The sequence below is a fragment of the Xiphias gladius genome, chromosome 1 (assembly GCF_016859285.1).
Source record: "Xiphias gladius isolate SHS-SW01 ecotype Sanya breed wild chromosome 1, ASM1685928v1, whole genome shotgun sequence".
NCBI lineage: Eukaryota > Metazoa > Chordata > Actinopteri > Istiophoriformes > Xiphiidae > Xiphias > Xiphias gladius.
In genome coordinates, this window is record NC_053400.1 from 21,130,435 (window position 1) to 21,157,061 (window position 26,627).

Below are 26,627 nucleotides of genomic sequence, written 5' to 3' on the forward strand. Positions count from 1 at the left end.
TATCTATCTATCTATCTATCTATCTATCTATCTATCTATCTATCTATCTATCTATCTATCTATATATCTATATATATATATATATATATATATATATATATATATATATATATGTTAACCTAACCTGTCCACTAACTTACCTTTCTCTGAGCTTTCAACCGCACTTCACGGTCTTCCTCAGCAGATGTTTCGAACTGTGGAGGCCAAGAGTGTAACACACTTACTTTTTTTGGTCAATACACCTCGTCAAACTAGCGGACGGATTTTGAGATTTTTGATTATTTCTGATAGCTTGGAATATGGACTGATCAGCTGTTGGCTGCAAAATACTATTCCTTCATATAAAGTGGAGATATTGATATGGTATTATAAATTACTTTTAATCCAGTGACATTTAAATCTTGACCTTTGTCAGACAACCAGTGTCTTTAATGTGTCTCTTTATTTTACTTACTTTGTGTGCTTTCTGAAAAGATTATATCAATAGTACCTCTTCAGCCTTATTTACAAATACCTTGAGTATTGGACACTGTCACTGTCTTGATGAGGTTGGGCTGTAAACACCAGGGACAACGATGGAAATAAATCCAGGACGTTATCATTCTATCCCTGACAAAGTCTGATATGTAGTGTTATTTTTGCACATGTATTGTAACCTGGAACCTAAACCTAAAAAAAAAAAAATAATTTCGAGGTGAACCATCTTGTTTTTTTGGGGGTCATGATGTCTTATTGGAAAGTCTGTGCTGGTACACCCAGTGGACCTACTACTCATTTCATACTCTCTGCAGTATAGTAAAGTTGTTATCACAGATTTGTCGGACGGCCATAATTAACAGTAGTAGAAGTATTCGCATTAGTAGAGTAACTCAGGAGCTTGTTATGTCTGAAGTGAATGAGTGATGCAGCTACCAAGTTGATCTTTGAGCCTGTGAGAACAGTACTTTTCAGTTGAGCTACCTGTCTCACCAGAGTATCTCCTCAGTACTGTCTGGGATTCAAAAGTTTTACACTTTAGAACATATTAGGGAATATTAAAGGAATAAAATGTTGTCGAATTTATATTAAAAAAAAAACAGAAAAAAAAAAAAAACTGATGGCAAAATAAACGTTATGGCTCAAAAATATTAATATCAATTGTTTAATTAAAAACATTAATTTGAATGATCTGCTCAGTTGGGCAGTGATCACAGATTTCACTAACAGCCTACTGTTGGTCACAGAGTAGTTAAAAGTAAAGATTGATCAATGAAAGAAATAAATACACACACAATAAACAAATTAATAAAATGCCCACAGGCTATTGTGATTTATTGGTGTGTATTTGCTTATGCTGTTCATTTTACTAGCCAGTTAACTGGCCAGCTCAGTAGTTCTATTTCCTGAGACAGATCCAAAGTGTGTCATTGGCGTTACCAAACAGACACCTCCCATCCACACTGTGTCATGTGACCCATGGCACCTCCATAAGGCTCAACAGTAGACTTTGATCTCCAGCAGAGCTGTACTGTATGCTCATAATACACTGCACCTACACTTGGGTTTAAATATGGCTCTGAACAACTCATGCCCTCTTTACTCAAAATCCATCTGCACTCAGCACTTCTAAAACTGATGACACATTCTTTACATCAAACCTAAAGTGCAACTTTTTCAGGATGAGTCAAAAAGTTACTCCTGAGTACAATTATTCGTATAACGAAGGTACTTGGCATCACAAGTCATCAGTTTAAAGCCATCAGCTTTTACAAATAGCCAAGCCTTAGGGGAAACACACATTAATTTAAATAGACCTTATACAGTATATCAGTGGTACACGCTAAAACAAATATGACAGAAATTCAAAGTTATTTTCATAGTTTGTAGTTTATTCCATTACAGGCAGGACAGTGAGGGAGAGGAATTAAATACATTCTCATTGTGGGGCAGGAAAGGAAGGGAAGCAAACCAGGTAAACATGGACAAGACATAGTTGAATTATTCCTCTTTCAATATAAACCAATTTGTAAATCTGCCAATAGTTTGAATAAATAACTTTCAGAAGAAATATTTTTTTATATGTCAATACTGATATCTTTTAATATAGTCATTATCTCCTTACTTTTATATATTTGTTTTCTACATGACTCTATTGGAATTCACCTTTTTTTTTTTTTTTTAGACATCTGCATAAATAATTACACATAGAAGATGGTGCTGTACACATCATGGTAGAAAGTATTATAGTGCTTTCTTTCAACAGTGTTTTGTATATGACCGGCTGCAAGCAAAGCTACTGAACGCAGGAAATTGCTGGCCCAATCTTAGTGTATCTTTTGAGAGACTACTGGGGACTGGCTGCATGATTTGAGCAGTGTCAGACTGTAAACTGGCTGGAAATGTCTGCTGTGAGTGACCACAGCAAATCTTATTCCAAATAGACTGTGCAGATCACTATGGTGACTCCGCGCTTGACGGTGGCGCTGCACCAAAGGTCACTGTGAGCAGGCTGTCACTCTGCCGCATGTCTCACCACTTTAAAAATATTTGTAAAAAGAGAATATTGTCACCATGCCATGGCAGAATGTCACACACTTTTCCACTCGGACAGAAAAAAAAGCTTAAATATATAACTCATTACATCTGGGAAAGTCTAAAAAGTTCCTAACACCGTCCGAAAAACTGAGATAAAAACCACTGACATCAAACCAATCTGTTGCAAGCGCAATAATGATAATAATACCATCAAATATAGCAATAAAAGTTATAACATTAACAATAATAAATAATGCAAATTGTGAGCCACCTGTTACACCCAGAGTGATATGGAAGATTGTATACCACAGTATTTAGAATTGGCATACGCAATGTTCGAGCCCATTTATTCATTCAGTCCAACCTCAAGGATGTTTGAGATGAACCAGATTAAAGGGAAGCAAACACCTTGACAACCAAGATGACCGAGAGCACCTTGAGAAGAAGAGAAATGATATCCCGGGACACTTTTAGGATACACAGTTTGGTCCTGTCGGCTGACCTGCGCATTTAATAAGCCTGTCAAAGGTTTGAGTTTACACGTATGGTAATATCTGGACATGTTTAGAGCTTATTTATTGTGACTTAATGACAAAACTTGTTATATACCAGCCATGCTACTCTGAAATGCATAAAGCATGCAGGCCCTGACCTGGGCACATTGCTAAGAGCTCTCCAAAGAGAAAGGTACAGTAGTTATGAGACTATGACTATTAGCAAGTTCATTACTGGTTCAATCCCAAGGTACAGAGTTTGTGTTTTCAAAATGAAAGCCATGGCAGTGTTTTACGGTCAGGATGACATCTTTTCTGTGGTGTTGCTTTGTAACAGTCTACATTGGAACCAACAGTATGGCTAGGGGAGGAGATAATGAACCTAGCTTGTGTTTAAATAAAGCAATATCCATATACATATACAAAATTACATCTCATAAATACATTTGGCAATACAATGTGTTAAATTTTTTGGCAAAGGGGGTAAATTGAGCAATATGATGTGTGCAAGAGTATTCAAATGTCAGTCTAAGTGGCTTAGTGACAATTTCTTTTCCAAAATAAAGAAAAAAAAATGTCTTCATGCACTAAAAAGAGTAACCAAAAGACCCAAAAACATCCATAGGTGTCTGTAATAACTTTGTCACAATCACTAAATTTTTAAGACACATGAATTCTCACCAATGTAACACACTTACTCTCTTTCTTCAAAGTCAATTCTCTATAGACCTGAGGAACATTTCGTAATCTCTTCCCACTTCTATGGATTGACGAATATGTCCATCTTCACATTCCTGATTTAAAAAAATTAAATTAAATTAAATTACAACAAAATTTCCGGAGCTGCTGAGGGTGCAGGAAGTTGTACAGTACATCAACCCAGATGATGTGCCTATGCTAACCTCTTCTACAGTGTTAGTTTTTGAATCCCTGCTCAGTTAACCATTGTCCCTTTGATTTTGTTAAGTCAGGGAATTGATGTAATGCTGACACGTCCCTACGTGGGTGAGACAACATTGTTTTGGAATGGCAATGTGAAGCTACAGTTATTTATATTCACCCAAAAGCAGCACAGCCCCCTGGCATGCAGAGAGAGGTATCTTTTTTTCTTAGTCATTGCAATAGTGTGAAAATGCTATAAACAGCTTTCAAAGGGGACACCTGAAGAATGGAAATAGTTTCTGAGTTGACCAGTCAAGTTCTGTCATTGGATCTCTGATGAGTGACTGCATTCCATTGCATGCATGTACTGTGATATGTTTTGAAATTTGGATGACTGCACCTCTCAATTTAGGGCAAAGGACATCAGAGTCTTGGGAGCACACTACACCATAGATGATAGTGTGTTCTCTTCAGGGCAGTGGCAAGGGGTAGATGTTCGTAGGGAGTGTATGGCTGGTGGGGCACCCTCACCGGGGGAAAGGTCGTTGAGCTCCTCAGACGATGAGAGAGGGAAGGAGGGTGACAAAGAGATGCCCGAAGAGGGATCAGCAGATCCAGCAAAAGTGCGTGGGGGCTTGGGAACTAGGTTAGGCTCCAGTGTTGCTCTGGCCAGAAGCTGTTTGTCATCCAACCGCTGTCCATCTCCGAGACACTCACCTAGCCCAAAGGAGCCCCGGCCTGACTCGGACTCCCCGTCAGACAGCTCCAGAGGCGGGGAGCTGCTGCCGTCCAGTCTGAATAGCGAGTCTAAGTACTGTGCGAACTCCAGCACTGCCTGGCTGGGGTTTCCATTGGATAGTTGGGGTGGAGGGGTAGAAGTTGCCGGTCTGGTCTCTGCACTTATATGTTTCTCTGCTGTCTCCAGCTCCCAATCTTCTTTTTCTCTATCTATTGATTTAGAACCAATTTGAGGGCTGAGGGGAGCATTAGGAGTGCTCCCTGGGCTGTAGACACCAGGAATCTGTTGGTGATCCCCTTCAGGAAGCATTTTTGGGTTGGCGTTAAGCTCTGGCTTGACAGCCTGAGCCAAGACGCTCTGGTTTAGCAGAGCTGGGGAATGGTGTCCACTGTAGCAAGGTGTGGCGGGAGACAGCTGCATGGGGTAATCCGGTGTGGATCTCGATTCCAGCGGGGTAAAGAAGGGCCCAACCTCACCCAGGTTCTCTGGTGTTGCCTGGCAGAGGCAGTCAGCAGCCAGTAATTCAGTGCGAGAGCTAAGAGATGGGTTCTCCTCTGGGATCGGGGCATCCAAAGGGAACGGAAGGCTACTCAGCATTGGGGAACCCCTTAGTGCAGCCGAGGAGCGTCGGGAATCCAGGCTATACAAGGATTCAGCGTCTGAGAGACTCTCCATGACGGCCAGTGGTGCTTTGCGGTCCCTCAGCTCCACTGCCAGGCGCTCCCTCGCTCCACGCAGCACTACAGGCACTGGGGGAGGAGGACACTCAGAGAAACCGTCCAGAGATATTTCAGACTGGGCACATGAACTAGAGGAGAGGAGAAGAACGGGTTGGAGAGCAGTGGCAGGGAAAGGAGGGAAGAGGGGATCCAAAACAACGAGAAACACATGAAAAACGGGTGAAAATAACTGACTGAGGGTTAAGGAAGGGAAAAATGGGAATGTGTTATTATTTAAACCATTTCTAGACTCTACAGACTAGGTCAACACCAGTGAAACATTACATAAATGGAAGAAAGAACGGAGAAAAAGAGAGACTGGGAGGCCAGGAGTGTAATCAAGTGCATATTTGCTCTGTATTAGCATCTAATACAGGAGAGATCATATTTCAACCATCACTACCAGGAGTTCACAGTGACTTTGGACATGGGCTAAACCAGAGAGGGCGAGGTGGGAACTGAATACTACCATACGTTGCAACTGCTCTGTGGTCAGACACCGTGCATGCGTGCATGAGAGAAGGGAGCAAATTATGCAAAATTAGTATTAGCATGCTTTGCTTACCGTGACAATGGTTTTTGTCTTGTTTTTTTAAACCAAACGAACAGACAGAAATAATGATTTTGAGAAAACAAAGTAGCAGTTAGTAGCAGTAGTATTGTTTAATACTGGCTATATTATTAAAAATTAGACATGTCCTCATGATTACTACTACAATTTAAGAAGAGGTTCGCTCTATTATATTTTACGGTAGAGGGGAAACTGAATATACAGAAGATCAAAGAAACTGTTTTACATATTCTGTTAAGCTCCAACACACCCACAGTGGTGCCTGGTGTACTAACCGAACACTACTGTTCCTGCGGTGGTGGGTTGTAGGCGTCGGCTGCTGAGAAGTTGTTGATGTATCCATGAACATGTTCTCTGGGTTCAAGTCCACTTCTGTGGGGCTCACCATGATCTTGGCTGCTGACAGCAAAGCAGTTTTCCCTTTGTTGTAGTTCTCCAGCACCTGTCACAAGCACAAAGGTATATACAGACACGTAACTTGATAGATAAAGGTACACTGAGGGCAAAAGAGCAGGGAGGACGTTCACTGGCGTTGGGAATCAACATGAACGGAATAGTATTTGCATACAGAAAGATACACAAGCAAAGTGCTAACTGGGAAAAAAAAATTAATGCCAATCAAATTTCGTATATTCAAAGTCTATTACTGCTGCACCAAAGCGAAAGACATTTTAAAAAATATGCTTACTTGCTTATTTTGCTGACCAAACAAACAAGTAACCCCACTGACCTAGTTAATTTCTTCCTGTTCTCAAAAACTGGACGTATAATATCTCAATTTACTGATATGAGACAGAAACTTCAAACTGTTTTTCTTCAAAAAAAACAGAGGGTTTAACTAAATCCATTATTATTTTGATAATGAGTCATCGCACACAAAGTTTTCATCCATAGACACTTGTGTAATTTATCAGGCCAATGAACAGTGAATGCAAGATCAAGAATGTCTAGTTATGTATTGAGATCACCCGTAGTAAGATCATAATTGTTTTCAATGACATTATCCAGGAAACCACTACTTCTATATTTAACTGCAGATATGATTACATCTATTATTACATTTTTAAAAAGCACAGTGTAGTTCAGATAAATGTAGTGGAATATAAAGGTGAGCTTACACCCACTCCAACTGACATTAAACACCCACAATGGAGTCATGATGCCTGAGCAAGAACTATACAAGACCTAAAGTATGATAAGGAATAGCAAACCATAAGAGAACTGGATATGTATCTTCAAAAACATTCAAGGAAAACATGTCCCACAAGAATTTAACTGTGTTGTGTTAATGGTTAAAAATGTGAGGAAAACAAACACCAAGGGCAAATCACATCAACACACAATTACATATATTTGGTTAACTTTAATGAGTTAATGAGTTGATGGAAGCACATTATGGTATAAAAACAACTGGAATCGTAAGAGGACAAGAAAACACATAAAACAACATATAATACATGTGACAATGGAACATAAAATGACAAAGGTAAATGGAGATTATTGTAAACAATGTAAGTTAAAAATGGCAAAAAGAAACATGTTCATTATGTTTAGGTTATGCAGATAGTTATGGCTCACAAATGAAAACATGATCATGGGTGACTGTGACCAATGTTACACGAGGTAAAGGTTGCTGCAATTGATAAACTACTGCAAATATTTGGCACTAACCACACCAAACAAACTGCCCGCAGTTGTGGGCACAACAACCAACAAATTATCACAAAAAATCTAATCAAAATGAAGCATGAGACTGTAGACTCTGTTCCCATGGAGGGACATTTATACTTGGAGTTTCGCATAATGCAATAATGTAATGCAATCCCTATAGCAAAAGATTCATATGGAGATATGTAATTTATGAAAGTACATTATGACAAAGCATTGTAAGGTGCCCAGTAGAGGCCATAAAAAACATAATTCCAGTTTTCAGAGTCTTACTAATAAATGCTCTCCACTGTACGAAGTCCATAAGAGGAAATTAGAAATTCTTTTTCAGTGAGCAGCAATTTTACAGCAGAGTAGTGGAGCTGAGCAGAGTACTCCATATTTACATATTTGTTCTCCCTTGTTACTCCATCTGCTGCTGATGAGTAATTGACAATTCCTTGAAGGGGTTATGATTGAGGAGAAGATGAATATGTACTTTCAAATAGCAAAGGGAAAGAAATCTAGAGAGAAGAGCTGCAGCTACTGAAAAACCCAGCCAAGGAGGACGAAAGAGCAGTTAATGTGGAAGAAATTAGGTTACCATGGGAACTTTGTGAATACAAAGAAAAACTTGTTAGCTTGAGGAACAGGGTTAGCAAGTTCGTGCCACAACACTTGACCAAACGTACCGTGGCTGTGAGAGGAATGGAAAAGAATGAAGGGTTGAATTATGGAAAGCTGGATGATGAATCTCATTGACAAGAGAAAAGAATGCAGCTGGGTTTGGACTCATCATGCAGGGTTATACAAGGCTATTTTTGACTCTAAGGTTTAAAGACATTATAAACCTTAATACTGTAATATACACCATTAACATATGATGTGTTCCAGGGGCTATTTAGTGATAAAATTGAGCTTCTCCCCTTTTTGCCTCAACTTGCTTTGTCTACTGTTCAGATTCTTTTAATTTCAGTCTCAAACCGCTTCCTACTTTTCATCGAACACCTTTTTGATAGTTTCCACTGAACTTGCCTGGACTTGTTGCATCCAGCCACCGGCTTATGTGTTTGTGGAAAGTGCAATAACGGTAGTAGAAGTCTTTTGTCAGATTTTTCAGTTTTCTCAACTGTTTACCTGTTTAGCTACCCTGTGTCCTGGATCTTTGTGGACTCTTTTAGTGAAGGAAATGGCAGCCTCTCTCCACCTCCTCTATGATGACTTTTTCATTGTTAGTAAAAGTGTTCACAACGTTTCTCCAAGGACTCACACCAAATCCTGATGGTTACATCAGGCAAAATGTTTCTCCTGTTGAATGTCATGGGCATGATATCACTTCTTTTTAGTCTCACCACTTAGACACAGTATCAATAGTTATATAACGACATTTTCCAAGTGTTTCACAATAAATTATTCCTTTAACAAACATGACTATTTAGATGGATAACTGCACAGTGGCTAATGAAGGCCAGGTCAAATACTGAGTATCATAAAGTCTATACGAGAGAATCAGAAGGACTGTTTGGCACTTGTAAACTACAGACCTTATGTTTTTGCAAAGAGTTATGTGATGTTGCTATCTTGAGGTAAATTTTCTATTGGAGTACCATTAGATTCATCAACTAGGATTTCAGGAAGAGAAGTAACAATCACATCCACACAAGGGTGAGAGTTCGGTGGATCAGATTGGGTTTGTGGTGGTATGAATGAATCATTTTCAACTGAAAGCGCTCCCGAGTGGGTATCAGAAGGACTGTTAGAAAGTGGGGCAACAGACACCAAGCACAGCTGTGGGGCAGAAGTACAGTCTGACAGAGGAGGAGGAGGAACAACAACAGACTCTGCATCTAAAAAAGAGGGAAAAGCAACAGCAGTCTCAGTCTCTGTGAGGGAGACAGTGCAAGACAGGTCTTTGTGGGTGGGAGAGCAGGAATCATAGGGAAGAGGCCTAGAGTTTAATTCTGTTTGTGATGTTATGAACATAGTGGTACTGCAGGTAGGTTGATTGACTTCCAGTTCCTCTGGTTCCTGCTCAGACAGGGGACAAAATGGTTCCAGCACCTGCAGAAACACCAGAGGTATCATACTACAGACTTGGCACAGCAGACATAAACACACACACACACACACACACACACACACACACACACACACACACACACACACACACACACACACACACACACACACACACACACACACACACACACACACAAAACAGAGAGTACACAGAAGAATTAACTCTGGAGCCACAAGAAAATGCCATCCTCAAAGTGGATTCGTAGCATGCAAACAATCACATTAATACCCTGTTATCAAAACAGATGTTCAATGTTCATGAAGAAAATGCTAATAAAGACCAGAGAAGACCATGAAAACAACCAGAAGTGAACAGTTCCCATGCTTTGAGTATGGAACAACGTGGAGAAAACAAAAAGTGCGTTAAGTTGTGGGTTAATGATGGGTTACATGCATCAATCTTCCAAAATGCCCAAAAATTGTTAACTAAACATTTAAGGGACATACCACTGAATTTTAAAACTTTTTCAACTTTAAAAAAGTTTTCTTTCCTGTGTCTTTGCAATCTTGTTTTTTTTAACAGTACAATGAAATAAAAAACAAAGATGGGCCCTATCTCCAGAAATATTATATTACAATTCAACTATAACCCAAATTCAGTTGCTGGTCTGTAGCTTCATTAAAAATGTCTCAATTTGTTCCCATTTCACACGGTACAACATGTCAATTTTAAACAGTGGTATCCCCCTTAAGAACCATTGTTGAAAATATTTGTGAATGCATCTGAATTTTTATTGTTTGAGACAATTAAAACACTCACATACTCGTCATCCATCAATTGAGTCACCCAGTGTCGGAAATCAGGAACAAGATGTAAAAAGCCACTTCACCACACTTTCAAATACTCCCCTCCCAAAAAATCCGTCTGCATGCACACAGATAAAAACAGACCTTGTTGAGGCCCTCCATCACCATGTGGGGCATGTGCTCATTAAGCATGGCAGGTGATATGATGACCTCATCGAAGGCCTTGTTGTCCCCCCACAGAGCTGAGTAGGTTGGCTCCTCCTGGCCACAGCTGCAAAGAGGTAAAGAAAGAGAAAGTATCTCAATCATGGTGATAGACGAAGTGAACACACGTGTTGACTTAGCAACAGCCTACCACAGTATCCTTTACTTACAGAACAGTACATGCGGGAGAAGCATAATCTAAGTAATCACATCAGTGAGCAGAATATCTTGTGTCAGACTTCACAAATGAGCTTATTTTAGAGACCAGAACACACTCATTAATTGGGGGGCTTCACCAGCTGCATATGGCAAAGAACAGAATGATTCAAAGAACACAAAGAATAGGACGAAAAGAGGGCAAATAAGTAATATCTAATTGCTTCATTTGAGAGTTAGTTTGCAATGTTCTTTTTAATTCCATTAACAAACATAACAAACACATGTGGAGTTATCTTGTTGTCCTTGAACCTCCATAATCTTCCTTTAAGTTCACTGGCATCCAGTGGTTGTCTGCAATACAACCATCAATTACCAAAGGTATTTTACTTTTGATTGTGATATAGAAGCCACACTTTCAGCCAACTAGACACTGCTATGTAACTTGAAAAATGAATAGATAATAAATATCCTTTTTTCCATATGTTGTTTATTATCTTTTTTAAGATATAGAATGACATCCACCTTTTCTTCATAAGATCACTAAAATGTATTCTTGCCTTGGATTATAGCCCAATTTATGTGTTTGTTTGTTTGTTTGCAGTGTCTCACATAATCAACATCAAAATTTCGGTATCTCCAGACATTAGTCAACACCACAATACTAATACTGGGTAAGGCTTCCCTTTGCTCACAAAACAGCCTCAGTTTTTGTGGCATGGATTCCACAAGATGTCGGAAACATCCCTTTGAGATTCTGGTCAGTGTTGACATGATTACACCAACTTCTGCAGATTTGTCAGCTGCACATTCAACCACATCCCAATAGTATTCTACCGGATTCAGATCTGGCAATTGGTGGGGCCAATGAAGTACACTGAACTCACTGTCATTTTTCATGTAACCAGTTTGAGACAACTTGTGCTTTGTGACTTGGTGCATTATCATGCTGGAAGTAGCCATTAGAAGATGGTAAAGGGTGGTCATAAAGGGATGAACATGGTCAGCAACATTACTAAGGCTGTGGCATTCAGATAATGATTGACTGGTATTAACTTGGGCCGAAAGTGTGCCAAAAGGAAACATTCCCCTCACCATTACACCACCACCAGCAGCCTGGACTGTTGGCACAAGGCAGGTTGGGTCAGTGGATTCATACTGTTGACGCCAAATTCTGGCCCTACCATCTGCCTCAGCAGAAATCAAGATTTGTCAGATCACTCTACGTTTTTCCAGTCTTCAACTGTCCAGTTTTGGTAAGCCTTTCCCCGCTGCAGCCTCAGATTTCTGTTCTTGGCTGACAGGAGTGGAACCCGACATGGTCTTCTGCTGTTGTTGCTGATCCGCCTCAAGGTTGGATGTGTTGTGCATTCAGAGATGCTTTTCTGCTCACCAAAGATGTAAAGAGTGGTTATCTGAGTTACCGTAGCCTTTCTGTCAGCTCCAACCAGTCTGGCCATGCTTCTCTGACCTCTCATCAATAAGGTGTTTCCATTCACAGAGCTGCCGTTCAATGGATGTGTTTTGTTCTTGGCACCATTCAGAGTAAAACCTCTAGACTGTTGTGTGAAAATCCCAGGAGATCAGCAGTTTCAGAGAGACTCAAACCAGCTCATCTGGTACCAACAATCATGCCACAGTCAAAAGTCACTAAGATCACATTCTGATGTTTGACGTGAACATTAACTGAAGCTCCTGACCTGTATTTGGATGATTTTATGCATTGCACTGCTGTCACGTGATTGGCCGATTGGATAATTGCATGTATAAGCAGGTGTATAGGTGTTCGTAATAAAGTGCTCAGTGACTGTATTCCCAGACTGTAAAAACTACCAAACAAGCAGGCTTGAAAGAGGTACAGGTACAAAAGACAGGAGGATTATAAACTAAAATATGATATTAGAGAGCGCAGCAGAAAGTGTAAACACAGGAATATGGGAGTGCCGCGTGACACACTGCAAACCCACACTATCGCAAATATGCAGTGTATACCTTTTCCCACAGAGCTGCCAGTTCTTTTATGTCACAGATGTGAAACAAATTTAAGATTTACTTTGAGGTACCAGTGTCCATGCATCAGTTATACAACCACTTGACCATTTGTGAACTGGAGTTGTAGAGTAAAAATGTATGTTTTGTACAAAGACAAGCTTTAAGAGCCATTACTACTCAACTGATGACTGATCTCACTTCTGGAATCTGCATCAAACACAGCAAAACAGTAACAGAAAAGAAGAACATTAGGGGATTTAATCGTTATAAACTACCCACAGCTTTCAAATCAATTTTCTCACCATGTCTCTGGAGGATGGTTGTGCACCACATGGATGATTCTGCCAGGAGGGTAGAGCGGGGTGGAGGCTGAAAGGGCAATGCTGAGGTCACTGGGGTGGAGCCATAGGCGACTGCTGGGGGGTGCTGCTGGCTGAGTCTGAGGATCATCATCCTCTAGTGGAAGCTCTGATTTCGGGATGCATTTGGTGCCTCCCGCAATTATCCTCCACTGTTGCAAAGAAAAATGCCTTATGTAACATAACACATCCGAATCTAAATAAATCTTCTGTATATTTTATGTTTTTCTGCAACAGCCAGGGGTTATCTAAATGATGCTTTAATTACAGCAAAGATAACTGCAGCACTGATAAAGATTGTGGAGAGGTTTTAGGTGTTTATTTTTAAAGGGGCTATGTATAAGTATTTTAGATTAAAACTTTCAAAAATTAACTGAAATTATCTACAGAATGTAAAGAGATAACAGTTTTGACGTTATGTCAGAGACGTGTATGTATTGTGTTGCAGAGGTATCTTCTGAAGTTAGCAGGCTAACCAGCTAGCCCCAGCCCGTCCCATCTCGTAATACCACTTCGTACCTCAAGAGGCGATAGTGAGTCAATGTAGCGTCCAGACTGCCCTGGGTCCAACACGAGAGGATAAAGAAGTAGTAACTGCAAATGGGCTATAAACCTGTGTTGCAGCCGTCCGCTCTCGGCGACATTCCTCCACTCTTTCCTCAAGCTCAACTATTGATGCTGCTGCTCTAGCTGCTCTCCCTCTCCAGCGTGTTCCTCCACCGCTCATGGCTCGTCCTACTCTTAACATCACTACATTTTCCCTCTCTCTGTGATTGGACAGACTGGGTGTGAAATTGTCGTGGTCAGTCTAACAATAGCTGAGGGAAACAACCTACCACTTACATAATCAGATTGCAAGGTAAACCTGTGTGGAAAACATTATTCCCCAACTTGTGCAGGTTGGGCAACATGTCAACAACTGCCCTGTGCTGAGGTTAGATCTAGTCAACGTGGGGGGCTGAAACTTAGTTGTGAGTGGCCAGTGAGCCCAGTCCAGGAACATGCTCTCAGTACACTCTCATGTGCAACCCGAACGACAGGTACACAGAGCAGGCTGGTAAAAAGACTGAAAGGATCAGTAAAAACTTTATGGATTTTTGACTTTCCCCAAAACAAATAGAATTTGTCCTGGTATGCCTGATGGTCAGTCTGACTATGGCACGGAGGAAGAGGAGGGGGGAGGAGGGACCAAAGACTGCATTTCTGTGTTTTTTTACGCTAGGGCTGGACACCCCAACTTTCGGGTAACATGCTGTGTGTATGAATTCGACATTTGGCCAATTCTTACACATAGCCCCTTTCATCAGCCACTGCAAACCTTAGAAAATGCAGCAGAAGTTTGATGCTACTGGGTTTATTTTGTTGATTTTAATAGGTGAGAATGCAAATTTGATGTGAATTTGATAACTATTTAATCATTTATTAGTATTTGTACAGTAGATGTGTTTTGTTTTAAAAAAAAATGGTAGTCCATAAAGCATTCCCCCATATTATTGTGAGACGACACAGCTTGTTCTTGGCAAAACAGTCTTTTCATCTTTCTTTTTGACCCTTTTGTGGTACAACTTGTCTACAGGTCTCTGACTGTCATCTTCTACAGTATCAAGAGTTTAAGTCACCTTTGGCTTGTTACTTTTCTGTAACACTTCCAGAAGGTGGCGTCGGAAACCCTCCAGTTGAGAAAGACCAAGTCTATAAGAGAAAGGAGGCAGATATGTTTATTGTGGTAATCCTGCAGCAAAGTGAAGTTAATCACAAAATATTGGATATATTACAAGAGATACCTTGGTACCAGGTCTTTCCCTAATACCACAGATGTTACAAACTCTTTGGAGTACTCCATGGCATCCTCACTGGGTAAATAAGAGAGAGAAACAGTTCAATTAGGTGAACATAACATGTGGAGAGAGTAAAGGGTATAAACTGAGAGAAAGGTTCTCAATAAACATTTGCAAATTGCATTGCACAACCATTTGTTTTAGTATGAAGTGCTTACAAACACCAAAAAATTATCTGAAACCAATAATGGTATGTGATAGACTGTACACTTTTCTACATCAAATATTTAAGGAACCATATTTATCTATCCATATTTATCTATCTCTGGTTGATGCAATACTGAAAATAATGCACAGAAAATAAGCAAGAGAAACTTATTAAATCAAGACCAGAATCTACAGAGAAACAGAAACCCTGCCCCTGCAGAATAAGTGGACCCTCCCTTCTACTTCATGTAGTGTTATAACTGTACAGTCCCTTGGGAGAATGTAATGGCTAATTAGGGGCATTCATTTGGCCTTCAGTGGGGCCAGTAATACCTCTATATTGAAGTTTTGATGCCAGAGTCAGAGCATTAACATCACAGCATACCATGTTCATCCATTGAAGCTAGCATGTGCCCACAAGAGGATGGGTATTTTTCAGTAGAATAGTGCTTCCTGTTCCATGAATTGTAGGAACATTCACGTGAAAGGACGTTAATTGTCAATCTTCTGATATCAATCAGAGACATTAAACACCTTTGGGATGAACCTGACTATAGAATTTATAGATAGGATTAACCTTCAGCATGTATTTACTGTTTATAGATAAAGATGGCTGATAAATTAAAGGAAAAACCTACATTAAGTGGTGCAACCAGGAGCTTCCAGAATAGCTTCAGGGCTCCTTGGCATAGATTCTACAATCTCTGAACTCTACTGGAAGGATGAAACACCATTCTATTAAAAGATATTCCCTCATTTGGTGTTTGATAATGTTGGTGGATAGCGCTGTCTAACACATCAATCCAAAATCTCCCACAGGTGTTCAGCTGAGTTGAGATCTGAGGCTGTGATATGACTGAAATAATGTTCATACTCAGACCATTCAGTGACTCCTTGTGTCCGATATGAAAGTATCTGAATCTGTTATGTTCTGAGAAATGACCTTTTCTTGACTTCAATGAAATACCAAAAGTGCGCTGCAGCATTTAGTAATCTCTAGATACAGACTCTCTTTTAGCACGATTTGCATAGTAAACACAGTTAACTCTGCAGCCAGCTGTACTGCAGAGTGTTGGATATCGTTCCAATGTAGACAGATGAAATCGTAATGAACTGTGAACCACTGGACCATAAATAAACTGTTCTGCTAAGGGAAAAAAAGAGAAATGAAAGTGAATACCACAGCTTGTGGGTACATAACCGAAAAACTTTTTCAGGTCCCATATATTTTACAACACCCTAGTTTTTTTTTTAAACATACAATACAGTTTACAAACCAAATCTGTGTGACAGTTAAGGATCTGATATTGTCCTTTCAGACTGATGGAATGGGTCAAAAAAAACTTGTGTTTCTTTCAAATGAATCAATACATTTTATCAGGCCTGGCTTCATAGCTCTGCACCCAACCTGGTCATATGGCAGGAATGTCAATGCTTGGCCTTGTTAAAAACGGATATACACACATTTCTATAGTGGTTAAAGCATTACAATTCTGTTAATTAATAATAATAATTAAGGAAATAATTTTAGAATTACTACTACTCTGTAACAGATGTCTTGGTGAGGACTTCTAGCTTCTCACTTCTCATCCATAAATTCTGCTTTTTAATGAGATTATCAAATAAAGAAAAAAATATTCTATAGAACTACACCATATTGAGGTGACCTGATAGCTGAATGGGTAAGGCACATACTACATAACCACAACATCTCCCACAAAAAAAACACTGCATCGTTCACACTCATGTCTAATCTCTGCTGAAACGCGTCTAGGACCTCAAGTGAACAGTGGTGAACAGGGTAACCTGTGACAGCGGTCTGGTATGTAATGATCAAACTTGGGTTAAAAATGGGTGGGATTTATAAAAATAAACATGGGATTTATGCATGAAAGTGGCAAGCAGGCTTTTAATAACTTCCTGCACAATGTACGCAGACAGAAGGACTGATCTTCTATTGTACAGTCGTTTGCATATCGTATATAACACAGGTTGACTTACCTTAGAAGGCCACCAGGTGGGGAGTAAGAGTAGCAGTGAAGTGTGGGGTACTGAGGTCTCAGGAGGAAGGAGAGGATAGCAGCAGTGCCGGCACCAAGAGAATGCCCCACTATCACCAGCCCATAGTGCATGGTGCCCTTGCTCTGTGAGAGACAGAGTCATTACACTCACAACAACACACCGTTAACACAGAAAAGAGAATCAATGTCAACCAACTACCTCTACTGCTATTTGTTGAAGAATTATTTGTATACAGTAGGGTTAGGGTTAGTGTATAGATAAGGAACTACAGTGGTGTTAATAAAAATTCATAGTACAAATTATAGAAAATGTTCGTTATTGAGCCCGCCATTCTTTAAACAGTTTACTCAGTCAAGTACCAAGTCCCTTCCAAAGGCTTGTGACAAGATCATTTCCTGCTCCAGTTTCTTCTTAATGTATTCTGCCGAGTAAACCATCCCCTGAGAGTGGAAACAAAAGAGAAAAAGGCTCAGTGGAAGGAAGGAACATAAGAGAGAAAGAAATATGGACAGGAAGTCTGTCATTAATCCCTTTTTAAAATATACATAGTCATTTTTCTGCTCTTAACAACTGAAATGACCTTTAGAGTCTGGGATACTGTTACTTGTTGAAACTGCATTACAAGAAACTAGAACAGAGAAACTAAAAGAGGGAAAATATCAGAGGAGACTTTAAAGCGGAGCATACATTTGTATTGTAGGTGAGTGGTTTAAAACAGTAATCTCTCACCTTGTGGCCAAGCCAGGTCCCATGCTGCTCCTCTACAGGCAAACGTTCAGAATCCCCTGTCAGATCAGTCAAGGCGTCCTGAAACACACAACACAAATTTTAAAAAATGTATTATTTAAAAAACTAATAAATAACAATAATAACTTTAGACAGAGAAAGCTAAAAGAACAGTAGGTGCGAAAGCCAGGCACGGCAATTAAAAATACCATTCATAATCGCTATTGCAGATTTGATTATTTGTTACATTGTATTAACTGTACTTGAACATATCAAGACCTATGAGACTATGAAATAATGGTATATGGCTATATATCATATAGATTCCATATATCAGTCTCACTTTAACTTTACATTTAAGAAATTTTGGTTACCACTCCCAAATTATTGAAGTACTCTACTACCTCTTAAAGGCAGTGATCACACTGATGAGGTGCACCACAATGTTTTTTTTTTTGTTTTGTTTTTTTTAACCGAGTGAAGCTAAGTTTTCCTAAAATTAGTACTTAATGGGTGGAGAGCTACAGCCTTTTAAAAGGTGTTTCTTATCTTAATTTTCCATTTAGTTTGAAGTTGTCCCTGAGTGTGAAGGCCCAAAACTTACATGGCCCACCTTAGATTTACATATTAACCTTGCAAATTCTTCTTTAATGTACTATATGTATTTGTAAACTGTATGTATTGACTGGTTGGGAGCAAAGCATCATATATTAACTGGATGAGTAGATATTTTCCTCTAAAAAGTCATTTTGCCTTTCATATTAGGCCATGATTAATCTCTTAGATGTTGACATTTATTTATGAAAGTGGACAGTCATATTTCTGCACTGTGCATGAAGGGTGTAGGAGTTTGAGAACACTGCATTAAACTATGAGAACTTCACCCGTTCTGGAGGTGTTGGTGTTGTAAGGTATTGAAGGGAGCAGGGTCAGTTAACATTTCGAGAGGGTTGAAGAGATGTTACCATAAAAACAAGACAAGAAAGCTGAAATTCACCTTTGGCGATAGGGTTCCTCTGATACTGATGACAACCTTCTTTTTAGCATGATCCACTGCCACAAAAAATGGAGTCTCGTAAACCTGTGTCGAAGATGCAGAGCAGACAGAAAAAAAGAGGAGTGAACAAATGCTTCATAGTTTCATTTGCAGCCCAGCAAAAGGAGCACTTCTAAAGTCTTTGTCATCATACCTTCCTCCGCTTGGCACAGTACACAGTCACATAAGTCACTCCATGAGAGGAATTTATAGGTGGAAACTCAGCATTGGCTAACCTCAGTGAGAAGTGCTCTGCTTTACAAATCATCGACATTGTGTGGCTCAAGCGCCTGTGTAAATGCTATGGAAATTGTACATAAAAAAGAGAATGATTAAATTTATTATTCTATGTAATTAGAAAACTATTTTAACAACTAAATTTTGTATAGACTTGTTTGAGATTTTGTCATGATATGGAACTAATTTTTAATACGAGTACTTCAAGGCACACATTTGGATGGGAGAGTGATGGGAAATCTGCATGATTGGAGAGAAAGCATATTAATTTTTAAAACTCCACGGCAAAGCATGAAACTTTGTTAATGTAACTAAGAGAGCAGAATATTAATGTTTTGACTTAGCACTAAACTTTAAAAGTTATTGGATTATTAATTTTTTTATTTTTTATTGGTATTATTTAACAACCCGGGACTTACTTTTGTAGCTGTGAGCATCATGCCAATCAGTTCAATCAGCCATTTTTACTCACCACATTAATTTCCAGGACATGGGGATGCAGCAACTTATTTAGACACAAATTTATAAACAAAAGTGGACAGGGCAACAGTATACTAATCACACAGGTTTAAAACAGGTCCCCAACATTACCTTCCTCATCAAAAGTGAATACAGTAATTGCACTGACATAAAAATGTTTGCCCCCACCTCTACAGGGGAGGGGGTCTCCAGTAGAGTCCTTGGCTGCACCTTAAGATTCTGTCCATGATGATCTCAAACAGAGTCTGTGACAAAGCACAGCTTTGGCAGAGTCCAACACCTACTGAGAACACATTTGACTTACTGCCTAGGATGTGGACACAGCTCTCACTCGGCTCTCCATAAGTCAGCAACTAAACTGGGGAGTGAAGTGTTATCAAAACAGATACAAATGATGGCAAAAACTACAAAAGCCACTAAATGATCAGACTAGCTCCCAGTTTGTACATGTGCCACACTGCAGACCAGCCCCGTGTTAAATGATGTTGTTTGACGAGAGTACTGTCTGGTTTGCAAGCATAACACTGTATCCAGGGCTCTAGGATTCTATGTGCAGAAAAGCCTAAAAAGAGGATACTATAATTCACCTGAACAATGTATTAAACAAAAAGTGACAAATTTTAACAAAAAACAGGGATAAACAAATGAACCTTTGCCTGATGCTGTTAAACTGTTCCACATCACCCATCCTTTGTTTTATTCAGGAAGTAAAGCCCAAACACCTCGAACTGCTTGTTAGCTGGTTGTTGGATTACTCACAGCATCGTGGCAGGAAGTGTAGACAATGTGAACCTGCTTGAGGTCCCGATCCAGGAAGTGTCTGCGTATGGCAAGGACATTACAGCCGCAACAATTATCCTCCTCCACTGTCACGGACTGAGACAACCGAGAGCCAGACACTGATGTACATCTGGGGTTAGACAGGAAGATAAGAAGACAAAAAAGACCAAAAAAAACCCCATAAAATGCAGATTTTTTTTTTTTTTTGGGTAAAGCAGTAGGTGGAACCCACACGAGAGATATAATAGATTACAGAGATACAATTTAGTATCCCAGTGCAGGCCATCTGGATAAGAGTGTGTGATTAATTCAACATTGCTTGTGTCAGTGAGTTGGTCTAACTAGAGTGGTATTGTCTCAGTGACTTACCACTTGGCAAATGTTGATGCATGTTAAATTTGATCTGTACTGGAGAGGCTCAAGAGAGACATAAGCCAAATAGATCAAAACTGTGCGGGTGTTTGTTTGAGTGCTTACGGGCAGGAGCTGGCAAGGCGGCACAGCCCACAGGCAGGCTTCCTCATCAGGTACATGGGCCAACCATATGCAGCCAGGGCAAAGAGCATGTAATAACACACATCCTTGTACATGTTCATCTCAGCCTGGGAGAGGAAAAGGCAAACAGACGAACGAACACACACACACACACACACACACACACACACACACACACACACACACACACACACACACACACACACACACACACACACACACACGAACAAATGAGAAATAAGAGTAACAACACATTCAGAACTCCTGAGATATAGGAGGCTCAACATATTATTTTAGCTGAGTACATACAAAGAAATAAACAGTATACCACTGCAGAAAATGGCTTGCGTAAAAACATTTCTCATCAGACTAATTGTTGGATCTGATACAATACCATTATTTTGTCTGTCACATGTGAAATACACACAAAACTGCTTTGTATGGAGCCAGTACCCAAGGGCCCATGTGCCCCCATGGTCTTCTCAATGATTTTTTCTTCTAATTATCATAATTTCTCTTTTTCCCTGCTGTAATTTGTGAAAATGCTGGATAAAAATAATGATGGCCCTGTGAAACCGTTGTTAGCTACTGTACAAGTGAGCCCCCACTTTGTGTATTGTTTGCAATCGTTTACCTGACTTTGAGCAAATAAAATTCTTTCAAGGGTAAATAAAAGTTGGGCGGGCCGTTACGAATGAGTTAAAATGCATGTTGTATTTTTGTCATCCAGTATTTAATTTTTTACCTGTATTCTAAACCTTCTAACTTTTACTCTGTCAGTTTATCACACTGAAGAAACTCACCGAGTTCTTAAGGTCCAGGTATCTAGTATTACGAGTTACAGGCATTCCAGATAAGAAGGCTAAAATGTCATTGTTGGCCTTAGGAAGAAAAAGCAGAGTAGAAAAGGTTATTTTCATTACAGCACATCATACACAAGTGCAAAAATACAGACATTAATTATATATAATAATATATTTTACAGACAGGGATACCTGGTCCAGGATAGCAGATCTCTTGGACCTCTGTCTCTGGCGGAGAAGTACCAGGCCAGCAATAATATCACTAGGCACAATGTCCAGGTCTCTGAAGAACTCTGCAAAAAGGCTGGCCACTTCTGAATACGCATCCTGGACAGGAAATCAGCAGGTAACAGGACATGTTGGAAAAGCAGAGTAATAAAAATAGGACTGAACTAAGGGAGGTTTGCCCAATCCCCCGTTTGTTTTGCTGTGTTCAACCGAATAATAGTCCACAGCAAATCTAAAAATGTATATTTCTCCCCATTCCAATTGCAATGTTGTAGGTTTATAAATGAAGTAACATAGCGTTATCCCAAAGGTAAGGCAGGATGTTTGAGCACACCATGTCTAGCTTAAGTATTAGTTTTAATTTATTCAGAAATACATCGGATTGTTGGCTAAAAGCTGATGACAGTCTTCTGAATTTTCTTTTACTTTCATGACTTCCGTTCTGTTGTCTAGTCTAGTGAATGGAAGTTTCAAAAATTTGTATGACTGCCGTTGTGCTTAACATTTTTGCAGACGGCCTGTAAATTGATTTAACCTGAAATGAATTCATGTAACATTTCATATTTTATATGAAATACTTAATGTCACTGATAGGCAGTTGAACAATAAGTTCCTTTATTTCACAGTCTTGATTAATCCTGTCAGGGTTTATTTTATTGACATATTTCTGGTTTCATTCCTTTCTGATTTCCTTTAACCATACAGAGGAAACAGGGAAGTATGTGTTGTGACTCACCGATTGTGTATCCTGGGCTCTTGTGCAGCACATGAAGAACTTTAGTCTTCTGCTCCAGCTGCTGGCTTGGCCTTCCTCTAGCCTGTGTCTAATGGAGATAAAAAGGCAACGAATACTGTCAAGACTGAATTTGTGTGAAAAACCAGTAGGATGCGGCTGCCCGGAAGTTGTGTTTTGGTTGAGTTGGGTGTCAAGACATAATAGGAGACAGAAATGGAGAATCTAAGAGTCTGTTAATACCTGAGTGTGTATGTTGTGAGGTTGCGCTGGCGCCGACGGGTGGCTTTCAGTTTGACAAAAGTCCGACCCGTAGGATCAAAGGTGCACATCAGGGTAATGCAAACGCTGAATATCACAAGCCAGTTACATGCAACGATTCCTGCAGAGAATATTATAACATTATTCACATTCAAAAATAATAAACCCCTTTTAACTTAAAATATCTATTTTCATTCCCCTTAATACCCTCTTTCACTCACCCAAAGCCAGGTTTTTGGCTGTGACATCAGAGCATGGCTGGTAATACTGGACAAGCCAGGCAATTCCCACCACAGCATATACTAGCTCAACCAAAAGAATAGCTGGAGAGACAAAGAGAGAAAAAGAGGGAGAGGGAGTGAGGAGAATAGTGATGAATATCTACCAAATCGATATAAACTATGTTCAAATCTTAACTTGAAACACAACTAATCCTCACAACCACCTCCTTCAATCCCAACAAGCATCAAGAGGCAATCCTGTGTAAAAGGTCCTCTTAAAAAAAAGCATGTATACCTGCATGTCTTACCTAGCCGTATATAGAGGACATACTGCACAGCTTCCCTGGGCTGTGTGTACAAAATGCTGCCTCTCATGCTCAACCACATGATGGCGCTCTCACAGATAAGGCAACTGACCAGGATGCCCAGGTACCCTCGGCCATGGTCCACCAGCGTTACAGAACAGGACTGGTCTGAACCATAAGGGAGGCCAAACAGAACCACGGAGAGAACCACCAACCTGAGTATGAAAAACAAGGGTAAGGAAGTAATAATGAACATAAATAAATATATCTTCCTAATGAGATACACTGATAAATAAAAAATTAAAATATATTTGGGGGGGGGGAAATCAATACAGTCAAATAAATACTGACTCACCAGATGCAGTGTAATAAAAAGAGGAAGAGGGCGGGCAGCACCAGGTCATCACTGCCAACTGACCAGCGCCGTCGAAACATCACCATGCCAGGCATCACTGTCCTGTGGAAAAACCAAAGGTGGAGAGAAAACTTCAGGAACAAATGACATCCTTTGCAACTTTGCTTCTTTGTCTCAAAACTCTTTATGCCTCATCTCTCAACAGGTATTTTGAAAGGATTTAACCCAATGTCCTATATACTGTGCATCGTATTCTTACATGACAGAGCGTCAAATAGTAAAAGACAGAAAGAAAAGGAAAAACCAACGACAAACAAACTCACAGTCCGTTATACTGGCACGGATGTCTCTGGACCAAACAACAGGTCAGGTGAAGCTTGGCATCAACAGCATGATAGGGCAGTGACTTATTTTTCACTTCTTAAACTCTCCATATGCGAAAAAATTGAGAGAGGGCTATAATGACTCTAATGGAAATTGATTTGCACAGAGAAGAGTGAAAGATAATGGGAGAGATGAGACTAAGTGGGTGAAGGGATGCAGGGAAAATGCACCACTTAATGAAGAAAGAGAACCCGCTTTAATATACAGTTAGGCCCATAAGTATTTGAACAGTGACAGAATTTTGGTAATTTTGCCTCTGTACACCACCACAATGGATTTGCAACAAACCCATCAAGATGAGTTGAAGTCTAGACTTTCAGCTTTAATTCAAGAGGTTTAAAAAAGATCTGGCATTAACTGTTTGGGAATTACAGCCATTTTTATACATAGTCCCTCATTTTCAGAGGCTCAAAAGTAATTGGACAATTGACAATTGATCAGTTCCATGGCCAGGTGTGGCCTGTGCCCTCGTTATTTCATGACAAATTTAGCAGGTTAGAGATCTGGAGTTGATTCCAACTGTTGAGTTTGCATTTGGTAGCTGTTCATAGGAACTCTCAATATGCGGTCTAAAGAGGTGTCGATGCAAATGTAGGAGGTCATCATTAGGCTGAAAAAACTAAACAAACCTATCAGACAGGTGTCAGAAACTTTAGGAGTGGCCAAAACAACTATTTGGTACGTTCTTAAAAAGAAGGACTGCATAGGCGAGCTCAGCAACACCAAAAGGCCCGGAAGACCACAGAAGACAGCTAAAGTGGATGATTGCAGAATTCTGTCCTTGGTGAAGAAAAACCCCTTCACAACATCCAGCCAGATCAAGAACACTCTCGAGGCGGTAGGTGTATCATTGTCAAAGTCTACAATCAAGAGACGCCTTCATGAATGTAAATACAGATGGTTTACCACAAGGTGCAAACCACTGGTGACACTCAAGAACAGAAAGACCAGATTAGACTTTGCCAGAAAACATCTAAAAAAGCCTGCCCAGTTCTGGAACAAGATTCTTTGGACAGATGAAACCAAGATTAACTTGAACCAGAATGATGGGAAGAGAAGAGTATGGAGAAGGAAAGGAACGGCTCATGATCCAAAGGATACCCCATCATCTGTCAAACATGTTGGAGCCACTGTTATGGCGTTGCCGCGTATAGCTGTCAATGGAACTGCGTCACTGATGTTTATTGATGATGTGACTGCTGAAGTGTATAGGTCTATACTATCTGCTCTGTTCAGCCAAATGCTGCAAAACTAATAGGACATTGCTTCATAGTACAAATGGATAATGACCCAAAACGTACTGTGAAAGCAACCCAAAAGCTTCTCAAGGCAATGGCCATGTCACTCACCTGACCTCAATCCAAGTAGGCATGCTTTTCACTTACTGAAAACAAAACTGTGGGCAAAAGCAGCCCACCAACAAGCAGCAGGCAGTTGCAGTAAAGGCCTGGCAAAGCACCTCAAGGAAATGGTTCCAGACTTCAAGCAGTCATTGACTGCAAAGGATTTTCATCGAAGTATTAATAATCCTTATATTTATAATTATGTTGTTTCTCCAACATTATATGTATAAAAATGGTGGTAATTCATAAACAGTTTATGCAATATTTTTGTTAAATCCCTTGAATTAAAGCTTAAAGTCTACACTTGAATCACGTCTTGATGCCTTTGTTTCAAATCCATTGTTGTGGTGTACAGAGGCAAAATTAGGAAAATTCTGTGACTGTCCAAATACTTATGGACCTACCTGTATGATGGGGCCATGCTGCACTGGTTATGGCCATGTGAAAAAAAGCTTTTTTTTTTTTTTTAACATCACTGTTTCCATTCTCTTTGTTGAAAAAGTATTGAGTGTTTATTCAATTCGTCTCTGGGTATGGTAGGAAGGATATAGTAGGGAGAAAAGGAGCCACAGAGAGGCTGATGCAGGACTTAAGGTGCTGATACAGGCTGATACAGCCTTTATGGTGCACTGCTCCTGCATATTTGCTGAAGGCTAAAGGACAGCTTTTTCACTACTGTCAAAAAACTATGTCGTCCATTATGCCAAAACCATTATATATACACCATACATAAAATCTAGCTATAGGGTAGTGATGAGCTTAGCAAAAGATAAAAAAAACACAACAAAATCTTAAGATTTCTTATTGGCCACCATCCAGCACTCCTCTGCTTTTTAGTATTGTTTCAGACCATTTTTTTCACATCCTTTTATTTATTAAGAAACTGGCAGCAACTTCCTTGATTCAGATTTAAATATCACAGTCATCACAGTTGTTAAACTCTCACTCTGCTTGCTGGCTGCTTAAAATAGTACAAGCGATAGCTGTATCATTCCCTGGTTAAAGGTTAATGTAGGACTGTACAAAGAAATCCTGTGTAGAGTGGATCAACACTGCAGCAAAAATGCTACAATGTACATTTCCACTATGGGTCTAACTGTAACTGCAGATAATGTGAATAAAAATCCGAC

At 39.8% G+C, this 26,627-nt stretch overlaps 1 protein-coding gene across 2 annotated transcripts in view; it reads right to left on the reverse strand.

Annotated features, from left to right (window-relative positions):
- Nucleotides 1–2,143: 2,143 nt before the first annotated feature.
- dagla (diacylglycerol lipase, alpha) overlaps nucleotides 2,144–26,627 on the reverse strand; it is a 40,294-nt gene continuing 15,810 nt past the window's right edge. The window contains exons 2-21 of one of the 2 annotated variants that reach the window (XM_040123337.1): nucleotides 23,771–23,872; nucleotides 23,419–23,630; nucleotides 23,111–23,212; nucleotides 22,872–23,010; nucleotides 22,632–22,719; nucleotides 21,860–21,994; nucleotides 21,668–21,745; nucleotides 20,847–20,971; nucleotides 20,349–20,499; nucleotides 18,834–18,917; nucleotides 17,840–17,917; nucleotides 17,470–17,550; nucleotides 17,090–17,232; nucleotides 14,888–14,956; nucleotides 14,723–14,795; nucleotides 13,047–13,255; nucleotides 10,537–10,663; nucleotides 6,195–6,361; nucleotides 5,914–5,931; nucleotides 2,144–5,437 (exon numbers count right to left, since the gene is read on the reverse strand). In XM_040123337.1, the coding sequence (XP_039979271.1) occupies nucleotides 4,333–5,437; nucleotides 5,914–5,931; nucleotides 6,195–6,361; nucleotides 10,537–10,663; nucleotides 13,047–13,255; nucleotides 14,723–14,795; nucleotides 14,888–14,956; nucleotides 17,090–17,232; nucleotides 17,470–17,550; nucleotides 17,840–17,917; nucleotides 18,834–18,917; nucleotides 20,349–20,499; nucleotides 20,847–20,971; nucleotides 21,668–21,745; nucleotides 21,860–21,994; nucleotides 22,632–22,719; nucleotides 22,872–23,010; nucleotides 23,111–23,212; nucleotides 23,419–23,630; nucleotides 23,771–23,865 (3,279 nt within the window). In that variant the 5' untranslated portion in view covers nucleotides 23,866–23,872 and the 3' untranslated portion in view covers nucleotides 2,144–4,332. The remainder of the gene's footprint in view (nucleotides 5,438–5,913; nucleotides 5,932–6,194; nucleotides 6,362–10,536; nucleotides 10,664–13,046; nucleotides 13,256–14,722; nucleotides 14,796–14,887; nucleotides 14,957–17,089; nucleotides 17,233–17,469; nucleotides 17,551–17,839; nucleotides 17,918–18,833; nucleotides 18,918–20,348; nucleotides 20,500–20,846; nucleotides 20,972–21,667; nucleotides 21,746–21,859; nucleotides 21,995–22,631; nucleotides 22,720–22,871; nucleotides 23,011–23,110; nucleotides 23,213–23,418; nucleotides 23,631–23,770; nucleotides 23,873–26,627) is intronic. The other variant, XM_040123370.1, reaches the window with a different exon arrangement.